Source organism: Phalaenopsis equestris, unplaced genomic scaffold, assembly GCF_001263595.1.
Source record: "Phalaenopsis equestris unplaced genomic scaffold, ASM126359v1 Scaffold000098, whole genome shotgun sequence".
Taxonomy (NCBI): domain Eukaryota; kingdom Viridiplantae; phylum Streptophyta; class Magnoliopsida; order Asparagales; family Orchidaceae; genus Phalaenopsis; species Phalaenopsis equestris.
In genome coordinates, this window is record NW_018164540.1 from 1,260,340 (window position 1) to 1,276,538 (window position 16,199).

At 32.1% G+C, this 16,199-nt stretch overlaps 1 protein-coding gene across 1 annotated transcript; it reads right to left on the reverse strand.

Moving 5' to 3' along the window:
• Positions 1 to 4,810: 4,810 nt before the first annotated feature.
• Positions 4,811 to 6,736, reverse strand: LOC110020487. Its single transcript, XM_020718607.1, has 4 exons — positions 6,542 to 6,736; positions 5,277 to 6,116; positions 5,012 to 5,206; positions 4,811 to 4,924 (listed from the first exon to the last, which is right to left on the reverse strand). The coding sequence occupies exons 1-4, from the start codon at positions 6,722 to 6,724 to the stop codon at positions 4,811 to 4,813; spliced, it is 1,332 nt and encodes a 443-aa protein (XP_020574266.1). The 5' UTR covers positions 6,725 to 6,736.
• Between the last annotated feature and the right edge of the window lie 9,463 nt (positions 6,737 to 16,199).

A 16,199-nucleotide genomic window follows, 5' to 3' on the forward strand; every position in this document is an offset into this window, starting at 1 on the left:
TAAAATAAATATATAATATGCATAAATTATACTGCGCTCATCTTAAATAAATTTCAATATTTCTACTTCGAATAAATAATTATATTTTTTTTATTTTTCATTCCTACTTAAAATTTTATTATGATAGTAGTTTAAATTAATATTATTTTCTCATTTTAATAATAAATAAATTTGTTTGTGAATTTATACAAGTAAGCTCTAAATTGAGTGGGCTCATTTACATCTAGTGGCCCCAGCCATGAAATAAAATGAAGGGGCCATTTGCATACATATCATATGATTTTTAGATATTTACATATCTAATACCTAAATCAAACTTTAACATATGATTAAAAATATGCTATTACTAACATTTCAAAACTAAAATGCTGTTTTTCATGAATAGGATGTAAAATATGAAAGTTTAGGTATTAGATGTGTAAATATATAAAAATTATGCGGTATGTACTTCAATTTACCCAAAATTGAATTGTCTAAATAAGGTTTTGCAAAAAAAAAAAAAAATTAAAATATTTACAAATAAAATTTCTTGCATTAATCAAACAATGTAAAAAAGTATAAATAAACTAGTTTATGAAAGTTAAGAAATAAGAAAGAGTTAGATTATGTTAATATGTATGTCCATTTTAAATTATATTATTTGAAATTTAGAAAAACATGCTTAAATTTATTTATTTATCAAATATTTTAAATTTTAAAAAATATATTTATTTATCAAAGATGAAGAAGTTTGATGTAGTATTAATATAACTAAATTCCAGTAGTTTACTTTTTAGTGTAATGGTTCATACGAGAATGAATATATATATATATATATTGTCATCCATTCACTCTAGTATTGAAACCCTAACCCTAGTTATGGACCCCTCTTCCTCCTCCGTCGGATTTTCGGTCTCTGGAAACACCCAATCCCCTCAAAACTCCACACCGCTGCCCTCCTCCGTCGAATTTCCTCCCTTCGGAAGCACCCAATCCTATGAAATCTCTCCGCCGCTCCCTTCCTCGTCAGTTGCAAACCCCAGCTCTGAAGACCACCAATACACACAAAACTATTCTTCGCTGCATCCCCCATTCTTCTCCGTCCCAAACCCTTTTTCTGCAAACCTCCAATTCTACCCGGAACAACAATTGCACTACAATGGACCACCGATGCTAATGGGCTCCGGTGCAGATTGGAACGAAGAACTGCCTAAGTTGTTCCGCTATTTAAACTTCCCTTCTTTCATGAGGGGAGGGGCATGCGGGCAAGTCTACACGCACTGGTATGAGTGCATGTACCGCGCAGTAAATATCGGTGGAGACAGGGATAATTGCTCCAGGTTGGCCGGCTTGCTCCGGGACTGCATCTCCTCAAATATGAACTACTATCATCCCCTTTTTGTGCATTTTACAAATATAAACCGCCGCCGGTAATCGTGAAGGAGATTCAGGCTTCTTCATGGCTTCTCTCTCTCTCTCTCTCTCTCTCTCTCTCTCTCTCTTTTCAGCGATTTTAGGAACATAAAGTATAATGCTGCAGTATTGGAATCTGCAAATCTTGATTTCTTGAATGGCCAAATAACTTCGTTGGAGGCGAAAATTTGTTTCTTGCAGTGATGGTTTCTTCCTAAATCCTAACGGCTTTGCTTCTTGATTCTGTTCGTGATAGAATTGTTTAATGACTTTAACTAAATTCACCATGAATTACCATCGTTTATTTGATTTTAAAAGAACGGACTAAAAATTACTGATTTTTTTTTTAAAAAAATAGATATAATATGAAGAATTTATATTATGTTCATCTTATAAGTAGCAAATTATATGATTTGATTAAAAAATATGACTATATTATTTAAAAATTTTAAATTGGAAGAAACTATGCTTAAGGTTTTGACATTATTTGCTAGTTTTACTTTGCCTGTTAAATCATTCGATTTATGTGGGTGGAATAGTCAAATTAATTCACAAAACATGTTAATCGGAAGAAATTATGGTTAAGTTTGGATGTTGGACAAGTAAATACATAAGAATTGAATGGTATGTATGTAAATCTCCCTTCTAAGTTTTATAATGAATGCTGCCTTCGATCAGCTGCTTCATTTTCAGTATTCAATTCTAGCGATACATAGCATGAATTATTCATCTCAAATTCCATTCAAAAGAGATCTTTTGTAGAAATAATGACCAACCTCCAGAATCGATTTGAAGGTCTTAGAAATGTTCGTTAAAGTTTGGAAAACAAAAAAAAAAAAAAAAAAAAAAAAAACACTCTTACAAAAGTAACATGCAGGACCTATAAATCCAAAGATATTATATACACTATAAATTACAGCACTAATCTCAAAGATAATTAACAACCAAGATGAAAAAGCCACCCCTGAAAGTAAGCAATCAACCGACGATTCAAGATCAAGTAATGTAATTTCCAAGCCATCTCTCTCTCCCTGAAAAACAGAAACCCTTTATCCTAACTATTCTCATATCTACTGGAGATTCATTAACCACTTTCTTCCACTCCTTCCGCCAAAGCATAGGATATCACTTGTCTTATATAACTTCATGGACAATACATGACCCTGGGTGTTAAGAGATTCAACTCTAACATGTTGAAAAGGACCCGGCGGGACCCATTCCCAACATTAGTTCTATGATTGAGTCAAGAATCTCCTACAAATTGGTCATATTATAAGTGGTTCATTTTTTACTCGAACTCAAATCTAACTTTCACGCATATGCAAATACCTTCTTGTTTAGGGTTTTTAGTATGTATATTTTATTTTTACTTAGTTCATTTATTTTAATTATACACGTAATTTAATACTTTAATGAACTAAGTTAAAATCTTGAATGAGTATTTGAATTGTTATATAAAATTATTTGTTGCAACAATTTTTTTTACTATCAATTAATATAATTAAATAATAAAAATTTAGTTCATTGAATAAAATAAATAAAAAACTATTACATCGCATTAATATATTTATTACATGAATCAGTATTTAACCACGTCAATTTTGTGCATAACCATGCCGGTTTCAAGTGTGATCACACCGCTGGACAACCAGATCTTGTTCTAGAATGTATTTTTTATGTTGATTTTTATTAAATCTTTAAAAGGAGAAGCATAAGCACGAATAGAAGCACTCTTTTCGCAAACTAATGATCAAACTATACTTTCCAATAAATGAAATCTAAAAAAACCTAAAAATAGTTTGATCTAAATATGTATGAGATCAAATCAAATAATTAAAATGTGATTGAAAATTTTATAATATTAAATAAGGGTTTAAATATTTTTCATACACCTGGATGTTTATAGTCAAATTTAATATCCCAATTGCAAACTCTACTGAATTCCATGATTTTTAAGATATTTAAACTCTGAATCAATAACTAATGATAAAAACAAACATACAAAACATATAATGAATTTTTTTTTAGATTTTGGTAAAAAAAAAAAATCAAAATATAACTATTAAAATTTACAAATAGACTCTTATTCTTCATAAAAATGACTTGAATTTGAAATTAGATTAAGTTTGGCAGTATGACAAACTCTAGAGCTTTGATTGATCAACAACGTTGATGACTATTACCAACAACTATTGTCAACAACTCTCAGTTTTCATTTGATTCCTATCATGAAGCCTTCAACAACACTTAGTTGTTAGCTTCCCATGATCATTGTTGTATGGTTATCATTTTTAAATTGTTATTGTCTGACCACCATCATTTAATCATCATCATCTGATTCATCCAACTGTTATTTTTTTAATTTTTTTTTTAATTTATTATATTGATTTAAATTTTAAATGTATTAATCTATTGATATCATCTCAAGTCAATATCTCTTAATTTTTCCTCTTGTAATTTCTTATTTTCCTTTTGTACATTCTAATTAATTCAACTTTAAACAGAATTAATATCTTTTTTATTTGTAAATATGAGCTCAAAAAAGATATTAATTCAACTTTAATACAAGAAAACTCGTTTATAACAATTATCATACGTTATTATATATGTCAGGTAAAAAAAAAATATGAGAATTTTAATTTGAATTTTTTTTAATGTTTAAAAAAAACAGCAAAATATAGGAGCTAAACTAAACAAAGATTAAATATATTCATCATATTGATTTACTCAAAACAAATAACAACAACATACGAACCAACAGCAACATTTATTTAATGAGTAGCATACGACGCGGTAGATTGTTGTAAAAGCAATGAGCATGAAGGAATAACATCTAGATTTTTTAACTTATTTTTATGATCGTAATCATAAACATATTTTCTGAGAATTGTTATTGTGGAAGGCTAAGCATTTCTTCATGTTGCTTCGCTACTATCTGCAAGTTGAATTCAATAGAGAAAAATATTTAGAAATCTCATATTTAAATTGCTTTCATGTATAAACAATATAATATTTCCTCTTGTATTCATGTACTGCATTAAGCAAATAATCTTCATGTGTTTTTTTTTTTTTTTTTAAATCTTCTCTACTAAAAAAAATATTATCATGAAGAAATGCAAAATTTTAGTTGAGAAGAGAACATTAGAATAATAATTTCTTCTATTGTGAATCTATTTATCATTACATTGACGTAGTTTTTAATTGCACAGTTATGTCCGATTTACTCGTAATATTATTTAGATTTGAGAGTTAAATCAACTACTTGTATTTGGCATTGTTGTCTACTCATCTATAAGTGATTTAAAAGTTTTATATTTTTATATTCAACATATGCATTGTTTAATTTGGCGATGATTAGAAGAAAATAACACAAGAGATAGAACATTGCATAACGTACTCTTTAATCATCATCATCAAATTAATGATCGGCAGATCTTGGTGGCCTCAACGCCGCTTGCGGAACTTCTTCATTCCTTGCAAACCTTCCTCGAACTCGATGTCTGCTATCTGCTTGTTTCTTCCTGCAATCATACTATAACATTTTGTTTCATGTCAGTGACATTGTAACATAAATTTCTGAAATTAAAGCATTTCTCTGAAACTTCGCAACCACAATTACCGTGATCTTTTTGCTAAAATTTCTGGTATTTCTCTTCTCCTTGTGCCTACTTATCTTCTTCTTCCTCTCCTCTAATGTTAACTTTGGAACCTTTAAACCTGATTCCTTTGATGTTGAAAAATCATTAGCAACCACTTTTAATGGAGCTGTGCTCGTGCTGCAGCCGCTCATTCTTTGGTTGCAATCCCTTAACACCTTCAAAGAAATTTTGATTATAATTTAACTAAAAAAACTTAGCATTGATGAATGATGCATGCATATATACCTGTGAATCTCTTGGATGATAGACTGACTGCATGGGTGCAAACGAGTATATTCCTAAGTTGCAAGGTTCCACAGCCTCCGACTGTCTCACCGTCATTCCTGCATCAGGAAATGACCCAAAACCAGCACAGGTGCCCTCATTATAATGCAACCCACAAAATGCACTTGTAGTATCATTGAAAGAGCAGAGATTTAATGTTAATGGGTTTATGGCCTGACAACTTGGTAAATTCATTGCCATTTGGCGAACAGTCGGGCCTAGTGAGTAAGATGGATATGTACGAGGAGGAGATATGACTTGGTTGAGCTGATTTGTGACATAAATTGGTGCCATGGGTAGACCTGATGGTGGTGGTGGTTGGGAGTTGGGGAGAGAGTGAACCTTATGTGTAGTCATGCAAAGTTGTGTGTTTGTGGGTGTGATGTGTGATGCTAATGAGCGGGTTTCTATGAAGGGGTCGATGTAAGAAGTGTCATAGTTGGTTTTTGTTTCAGTGGTGGGGACTGCGCAGGAAGAAGGGTGATAGCAGAGCAGAGGGTCGTTGTTGTGTGTTGTGGGGGTGATGGTGTATGAAGAATGGGGATCAAAGCCGAGAATCGGGGCACCGGTGTGTGTCGTCCTGGGGTCATTGCAAGGTATGCTGGCGGCAATGGAGTTATGTATTGTCGGTGGGATGTCTGCATTTGCAGCCATTGGAGGATCTGAAGGAATGTTGTTGGTTGTGGGATGAACTTTATAGTGATCAGGTTCTGGTTGGTTGATGATTTGTTCAGGGAGGCCATTGTCTTCATGGTCGAAATTGAAGACATTGTCACCTATAGTAGGATCGGCAAGACATTCCTGTTATAATCAAAATAAAATATTTAGATTGTTAAATTGTTAGTTCTACTATAGCAGACAAATTTCACATTTTAGACTACGCATGAAAATATGTATTTCACCTTATAAAAGTTAAAAATAAGGTATTTTTTATGTGATATCATATATTGTTGAGGTATAAAAGCAAACAAAAAAAAAAGAAAAAAAAAGTTTAGGTGTTTGATGAGTAATACATAGGAATTCGGTGGGTATAAAAAGAAAACTGGAAGCAGTAATATTCTAAGCTATCTATTATAAAAAAAATGTTGCAGTTTTAGATGGCAAGAAAACGATAAATCTAAGCAGTAAATCATGATGCATTCAACATTCCTATGGTTAATTGCATTAGAACCAAATTGCATAAGAAATAATAAATAAACATATAGAACCGGATTGTGGAGAATCACATCAAGAGAGATGTGCGGTGGAGTTTTTAAAAAATTCTCCAGCAGAATTTCATCATCATCAAACATATTTTGGGGAGGATTATCCAACAAAACATCATCATCATCAAACAAATATTGGCGAAGACTATTCAGCTGAACTTCATAATCATCAAATGAATGTTGAGGATGATGACTCGAATTCATATTAATGGTGAATGAAAGAAGAATTCATAAAAAGAGAGAGAGAAAGAGAGAGGATGGTGTATTTATGGTGGATGAGAGAAGAGAGGAGATAATAAATGAAGTATTTTGACATATGACTAAAAAAAATGATTAAAAAAAGAATTTTTCTATATATAGACTCAACGGCTATTTGAAGTTTTCCCTGAAGAAGAATGGGGATAAAATCCTTAGAGCTTGCTGGTCCATTGAAATTTCTTCCTCCGGTGGACATCTGTTGCTCATAGGGATCGCTGAAAATTTTGAAAGGAATAAGAACCACTACTCGAGATGGATGGTAGCAATGTACAAGCTTCTCTTAAAGGATTTTGCTGTTGAAGGGTTACAGGCATTTCAACTCCTCCGTCTCCACGCCATCTCACCTTCCCATCATACATATGCTTGAAAAAATATATTTCATTTTTTAAATGTTAAAATGTGGTATTTTCTGTGTGATATTAAAGATTTGGGGGATATAAATGTAAAAAAAGCAAATTTTAGGTGTTCGATGTGTAATAACATAGGAATTGGATGGGTATAAAATGAAAGCTGCAAGCAATAATATTCTATGCTATCTCATATAGAAATGTCGTTGAGGGTTTATATGGCAAAAATGCAAAATTAAAGATAAATGTAAGCAATGAAGGAAGCATCCTATATTCTTATGGGTACTTGGATTAGAACCAAAGTGCAAAGATTCTCCACATAGACCTTTTCCAATGTATTTTGCTTTTTATATTTTTATGGCACTCTTCAATAGTATTATATTAATGGTCTTCATTTAAAAAATATTATTACTTGATACTTCGGATGTGGCCATGCCATCGTGGATTTAATACGGTCTTTCTTAGTTGAACTTGCGGTGATAATTTCTCTTTCATGTGAGAGAGAGGAGTTTTTCGTTACTAATTATTATTAGAAATTAGACTTTACATAATAATTATTATCACCTTAATATTATAAAATTTGTCACTTTATGGGAGTCATTTATATACCAATTTAATCCAATAATATTTACCCTAAAACAAAAAATTTTATGCATATGTATGATTGCATTTATTGGCTATTATTTTTGTTATTTATTTGTTGATTAAATGAAATCTTTCTTTTTAATGAAATTAAAGTGCTGCATATTGACATAATAAAATCTTTTGCAAATTTTGAAAGACAATTTAAAATAAAATAAGGATTAGGATAACTTATATTGTGAATGAGGTCTAATGGGTCTCATGCGATGAGCAACCCTCATAGTTACTCATCTTATATCAATCATATAAAATGCCAATTCATGCAAGCATGCATGGCCAACAATTATTATCAAAGCTTATATATGCTTCATAGGCATATGAGGCTGGCTGACTGATGCGTTGTATATCATAAAATTATTTTTATAAATAAATAAATTTAATTATTTATTATAATTATGAAATATTTCAAAATAAAGCATGCGTTGTACATGTTCATACTTGATTTATTTATATTTTTAATAATCATACTTAATTTACATTTAACTTGTTTATTTAAATTAAATTAGTAATTCAATGAGTAAATGAGCTATTAAATAAGTTTAAAATTTAAATGAGTACATAACTTTTCATATAAAACTATTAAAAAAAAAATTATAAATCTAAACAGAAAACAGCAAAATAATTTATGAATTTGTATTGAAATGTTTTACACATATTAAATAAGTTTACGAAAAATTTACAAATAAATTTTCTTACATTAATAAAGCAATATAAAAACTTGTTTATGAAAGTTAAGAAATAAGAAAGAATTACACTATACTAATATGTTTGCCGATTTAAAATTATAATATGTTAATATTAAATGAAATTTAAATTTATTTAAGAATATATATTAGAAGTATAAATTATTTAATATATTTTTTTTACTGAAAAATAAATAAATATTTTCATAAATATTGATAAATGAAATGAATCATATTCACATTTGATTTACTAAATATTTCATATAAAAAGATATTTAAATTTATTTATTTATCAAATATGAAAAAATATGATCTAGAATTAATATAGCGAAAATCAAGTACTTTAATTCTACTGTAATGGCCCCTTTTTGAATGAATATATATATATATATATAGACCTCGGTTTTCCTCCTTCCAATCTCTATTTGTCATCATTCAGATAAATACCGAAACCCTAACCTTAGTTATGGACCCCTCGTCCTCCTCCGTCGGATTTCCGCTCTCTGGAAACACCGAATCCCCTCAAAACTCCACACCGCTGCCCTCCTCCGGCGGATTTCCTCCCTCCGGAAACACCCATTCCTTTGAAATCTCCCCGACTCTCCCTTCCTCATCAGTCACAATCCCTACCTCTGAAATCCCTCAATCTACGCAAAACCCTTCGTCGCTTCATCTCCCATCCTTCTCCGTCCGAATCCCTTTTTCTGCAAACCCCCAATTCAACCCGGCACAACAATTGTACTGCAATGGACCGCCGACGTTGATTGTCTCGGATGCAGGTTGGAACCGAGAACTGACTAACTTGTTCCACGATTTTAACTTCAGGTCTTTCATGAGAGCAGGGCCGTGCGAGGATTTCTTCAAGGAATGGTATGTGTGCATGTACGGCGCCGTCTACTTCGGTGGAGAAAGATCTAATTGCTCGAGGTTGGCTGGCTTTCTCCGGGACTGCGTCTTCTTAAGTCAGAATTACCATCATCCTCTTTTTGCGCATTTTTCAGATATAAACCGCCGCCAGTAATCAAGGAGGGGATTCATGTTTCTTCATGGTTTCTCTCTCTCTCTCTCTCTCTCTCTCTCTCTCTCTCTGTTTTCAGTGATTTTAGGAACAGAAAGTATACTGCGGCAGTATTGAAATCTGCAAATCTTGATTTCTTGAATGGCGAAATAGCTTCGTTGGAGGCGAAAATTTGTTTCTTGAAGTGATGATTTCTTCCTAAATCCTAATAGCTTTGCTTCTTGATTCTGTTTGTGATAGAATTGTTTACAGATTTTAACTGAATTCACCACGCATTACCAGCCTTTATTGGATTTTAACAGGACGGACTCAAAATTACTGATTTTTTTTTTTTAAATATATATATAATATGAAGTTATATTCTGTTCATCTTAAGGAAACTTCAATAATTTTGTTTTTAGTAGCTAATTATATGATTTGATTTTAAAGCTAATATATTATTTAAAAATTTTAAATTATGTTTTAAATTGGAAGAAACTATGCTTAAGAGGACTAAAAGCTTAGAAAGCACTAACTAAATTGAGTCGGCTCATTTACATCCAGTGGCCCCAGCCATATTCTTCTGCAAATGAAATAAATTGAAAGGGCCATTTAGGAGCTAGATATGTAAATACATTAGAATTATGTGGTATGTACTTAAATTCCCCAAAAATATCTTAATAAATCTAAAGTGATGATAGTTTTATTAGTTCGTACTATTTAAATTTAATTTTTATTTTTTATTATATATTGTTTTGCGGTGAGTGAAAAACTAAATATAATTTTACAGGTTAAGTATTGTAATTTGGTGCTTGCTATAATTTTGCATGAAAAGCTTAGAAAGCATTAACTAACCATTCGTCACGTGTCTCAGTTTTCCTTCTTTTAAGCTTAAGAGGACTAAAAATATATATATATTTACTAAGGAGGCTGTTTAAATTGTCAATATCACATTTTTGATGTACAGTCATAAATATATACATGTTACAAATTGATGTGGTATGCATGTAAATATAGGTGTTAGATATGTCCATTCATAAATATATGTGGTGTGCATATAAACTATAGATTTTAGTAAAATTGCATAAATCCTCAAATTATCAATATTTCTTTTGTCAGTTGGAAAGCTAACAATTGATCTTATTATGCTCCACTCCTCATCATAAAGATGAAAAATAGTCTCTATCCCTAAAAAATAGCTTCTTAGTCTACGATCCATTGCAATAGAAGATGACTTGTAGAATACGTATAAACTTATTTAGCCGCCCGACCCTCTCTAAGTATTAGGACTGTAATTGAGTCAAATATGTCACGGGTCGGACTAAACTTGGTCATATTATAAGTTGTTCATTTTTTATTTGAGCGCGAGCCGAGCTTTCACAGACATGTTCATACTTTAATAATCAAACTTAAATTATATGTAACTAGTTTATTTGAATTAAGTTAGTAATTCAATGAGTAAATGAGCTAATAACTAAGTTAAAAATTTGAACATAATTTCTAGAACTAAACTTGGTCCCTTCGATCAGCTGCTTCATTTTCAGTTTTAGATCGAGTTTGGCAGAATGAAGAACTCTAGAGGTTTGATTGATTAACAACGTCGATGACTATTACCAACAACTATTGTCAACAACTCTCAGTTGTCATTTGATTCCTATCATCAAGCCATCAACAATGCTCGGTTGTCAGCTCTTCATGATCATTATTATATGTTTATCTTTTTTAAATTGTTATTGTCTGACCACCATCATCTAATCATCATCATCTAATTGTCATCATCCAACTATTATCACTTGTTTGTCATTACTTTAATTATTATCATCAATCTCCAATACTATTTCAAATATAAGAATTCAGCTAAGTACGCCCAATGTTATAAATGACAATAGTGAATATATTTTACTTGTTTTTTTTTATATATAATTATAATATTTGAATAAAATAAATTTTGATTCATCTATCAAAGGAGTAAATTTTCCTTAAAAATTTGGGAAATGCTTTACGTTGAAATGGAGCCCTTTTAGTGCTTGTGAATTTGAAAACTTTAAAAGAAACTAATAATATCCAATTCATCTAATTTATTCGTACCGACGTTTTTTATTTTTTCAATATTCTTATATTTATGCCATCTTTTTTATGATGCTATATTAATTACAAAACTAATAAAACTTTAAAAGAAACTAATAAAGAGGAGCGACGAGGGGCATGGGGAGTTTTTCCATACAATGAAATAAGGATCGCAGGTAGAACCCTGCAATTCGCGTCTAATAGTAAAAAAGAAACTACATTTTATAAAACTCATCCGGGATGTGTTTTCCAAATGTGAGGTGGCGTTTTCAAAACGCCGCCACTGCAAAAAAACGCCCTCCCAAACGCACCCTAACTCTCAAAATTATTTAGATTTGAGAGTTAAATCAACTAACTTGTGTTTGGCATTGCTGTCTACTCATCTATAAGTGATTGAAAATTTTTGTATTTATTATATTCAACACATACATTGTTTAATTTGGCATTGATTAGATGAAAATAACACAAGAGTTAGAGCATCACATAACCTACTCTTTCATCATCATCATCATCAAATTAATGATTGACAGATACGGGTGTCCTCGATCGCTTGAGGAACCTCTTCAATCTTCGCAAACCTTCCTCGAACTCGATGTTTGCTATCAGCTTGTTTCTTCCGGCAATCATACTATAACATTTTGTTTCAAGTCAGTGACATTGTGACATAAACATAAGAAATTAAAGCATTTCTCTGAAACTTCTCAGTCACATTTACGGTGATCTTTTTGCTAAAATTTCTGGTATTTCTCTTCTCCATGCACCTACTTATCTTCTTCTTCCTCTCTTCTAATGTTAGCTTGGGAACATTTTACTTTAATGTTGAAATATCTTTAGCAGCCACTTTTAATGGACCCGCCCTCGCATTGCATGGACCCGCCCTCGTATTGCACTCGCCGTTTGTTGGCTGCAATCTCTTAGCACCTTCAGAGAAATTTTGATTATAATTTAACTAAAAAAACTTAACATTCTTGAACGATGCATTTATATATACCTTTATATCTTCTGGATCATAGATTGTCTGCATGGGTGCAGACGAGTACATTCCTAAGTTGCAGGGTTCCATAGCCTCTGACTTTCTCGCCGTCATTCCAGTATCAGGAAAGAACCTAAAACCAGCACATGTGCCCTCAATATAATGCATCCCACCAAATGCACTTGCAGTATTATTGAAAGAGATACATTTAATGTTAATGGGTCAATGGCTAGACAACTTGGTAAATTCATGGCCATCTGGCGTACAACTGGGCCTAGAGAGTAAGTTGGATTTGCAGGAGGAGCCGAAATGACTTGGTTGAGCTGATTTGTGAGATAAACTGGTGTCATGGGTAGACTTGATGGTGGTGGTGGTTGGGAGTTGGGGAGTGTGAACATTATGTGTAGTCATGCAAAGTTGTGTGTTTGTGGGTGTGATGTGTGAAGTTAACGATCGGGTTTCTATGAATGGGTCGACGGAAGGAGGGTCATTGTAGGTTTTTGTTTCAGTGGTGGGGGCTGTCAAGAAAGAAGGGTGATAGCAGAGCAGAGGGTCGTTGTTGTGTGCTGTGGGGTGGATGGTGTTTGAAGTATGGGGTTCAAAGCCGAGAATTGGGGCACCTGTGTGTGTGGTCCTGTGGTCATAGCAAGGTATACTGGCGGCAATGGAGTTATGCATTGTCTGTGGGATGTCTACAGTGGCAGCCATTGGAGGATCAGAAGGAATGTTGTTGGTTGTGGGAGGAACTTTATAGTGAGCAGGTTCTGGTTGATTGATGATTTGCTCAGTGAAGCTATCGTCTTCATGGTTGAAATTGAGGACATTGTCAGCTATAGTAGGACTGGCAAGACATTCCTGTTACAATCAAAATAAAATATTTAGATTGTTAAATTGTTAGTTCTATTATAGCATACAAAATTCGCATTTTAGACTATGCATGAAAAGATGTATTTCACTTTATAAAAGTTAAAAAGATGGTGATTTCTAATTGGTATTAAATATCAAAAAAAAAAAGATAGAGAGAGAAAAGTTTAGGTGTTAGATGTGTAATACATAAGAATTCGGTGGGTATAAATTGAAAAATTAAATATTAAAAAAAAAATATAGAGAGAGAAAAGTTTAGGTGTTAGATGTGTAATACATAAGAATTCGGTGGGCATAAAATGAAAACTGCAAGCAATAATATTAGAAAAATAAGGTTGCTGATTGAGATGGCAAGGAAAAGATAAATCTAAGCAGTAAATTAGGAAGCATCCAATATTCCTATGGGTAATTGCATTATAACCAAAGTGCAATGCCCAATGGATGTTGCCCTGATTTACTTTTTATGTTTTCATGACAATCTTAAATATTATTATATCAGGAGTTTTTTTGTGTGAAAAAAACTTTAAGTGTTTTTTATCATACGTCTGGACGAGGAATCGGATGAGTTCATGCTAGATTAAGTGATGCACGAATTTACAATAATAATAATAATAATAATAATAATAATAATAATAATAATAATATTTTTGCCATTGGATTGAACCTAATGTAAATCATTAAATTTTACAAATATTATATATTTACTATAATTTAGAAATATTTCAAAATAAGTCATAATCAATTAAAAATGCTATATAAATCTAAATCTCAATATTTTTATTTAATAATAATGAAAGTTGTAGAAATTATCATTTTAGCGGGCATTTTAGATGACTGAGCATTTTTAGAACCTGATCAGCGCAGATACATGCAGCTTGATGCTAAAGGAAAAATATTATATTCGTATACTAAATCACGAACTGTCGCATCATTATACATTTGAATTAGAGATGACACAGCGCCCCATGTTTTGCTGACATGCGAAGCTCCAGCCATTATACTTTCTCAATATTAGAGCCAATAAAATCGTTATAAATAACATTAAAAACTTTAAAAGCTTATAAAAAATAATAAATAAATATATAAACCCCGATTGTAAAGAATCACATCAAGAGAGATGTGCGGCGACGTTCTTAAGAAATTCTCCAACAAAATTTCATCATCATCAAAAGAATATTGGGGAGTATGATCCAACACAATTTCATTATCATCAAACAAATATGAGAGAGAACGATTCAACATAATTTCATCATCATCAAGCGAATATTGGGGAAGATGACTAGAATTCTTATTGTAAGAACTCATGGTGATAGAGAGAGAGAGAGAGAAGGAAAAAAAAGATGGTGTGATTATGGCCGATAAGAGCAATGGAGGTAATAAACGAATTTATTTTGACACATGACTAAAAAAATGTGTAAAAAAAGAAATTTTTTATATATGGTGAGGAAGCAGCGAATGAAATGATCAAATGCAAGAGGAAACTTTTTCTGTTTTGCTGCTGGCCTCCAGCCTATGGGCCCCTAGTTTACAACAATATATATTTATATATATCATTACACTAAAAGGTTAACTACTGGAATTTAATTAAAGTAATACTGGATCAAATTTCTTCATATTTGATAAATAAATAAATTTAAAAGCAACGAAACCGTTATAAATGACATTAAAAACATTAAAAGCTCATAATAAATAATAAATAAACATATAGAACCTGATTGTAGAGAATTACATCAAGAGAGATGTGTGGCAGCAGTTTTAAAAAATTTTATAGCAGAATTTCATCATCATCAAACGAATATTGGGGAGGATAATCCAACAAAATTTCATCATCATCAAACAAATATTAGAGAAGACGATTCAACAGAATTTCATCATCATCAAACGAATATTTGGGAAAATGACTCGAATTCTTATCGTAAGAACTCATGGTAATAGAAAGAGAGAGAGAGAAGAAAAAGAGGATGGTATGATTATGGTTGATGAGAATAGATTGGAGCTAATAAACGAATTATTTTGACACATGACTAAAAAAATATAAAAAAAAAGTTTTCTATATATGATGAGGGAGCAGCGAATGAAATGGTCAAATGCACAAAATCCACAACAACATCACAGATACTCTTGTTAACTCTAGAGAGCAGGCTTTCAGGCAATTATGACCACAAGCAGTTTCTGGATTATTTGCAACAGGAGTAATAGCCAACATTTGTACTACAAACCCCCAATTCTATACGGATCAACAATTGTACTACAATGGACCACCGATGCTAATCGGCTCCGGTGCAGGTTAGAACCGAGAACTGCCTACGTTGTTCTGCTATTTAAACTTCCCCTCTTTCATGAGGGGAGGGGCATGCGGCCTAAACTTCACTGAATGGTATGTGTGCATGTAACGTGCAGTAAACATTGGTGGAGACAGGGATAATTGCTCCGGGTTGGCCGGCTTGCTCCGGGACTGCATATTCTCAAATCTGAACTACAACCTGTTGAAATATAAACTTGTTTTAGTTGTTTAAATAAAGCTTAATTTCTATAAGCTTATTCTAGAATATGTGGTAGGTATGAAATTATTGTGTAGTAGGTGTGGTAGGTGTGGTAGGTGTTGAATTATTGTGTGGTAGGTTGGAATTATTTGTAACCATTGGATTGTAATTGTGGTGGCACAATCTTAGCCATTAATTTAGGAGGTGCCACTAGTATAAATAGGGGTGAAGCCTTTGAGTTTGTATCAAGCCAAGTTAAGGTGTTAAATAAGAGTGAAGCTTCTTCCATAAGTTATTTTTTAGCCTTTGTCATTTCCTAAAAGCTTTTCCATTCCAACAAAGTGGTATCAGAGAGAGGTTCCATT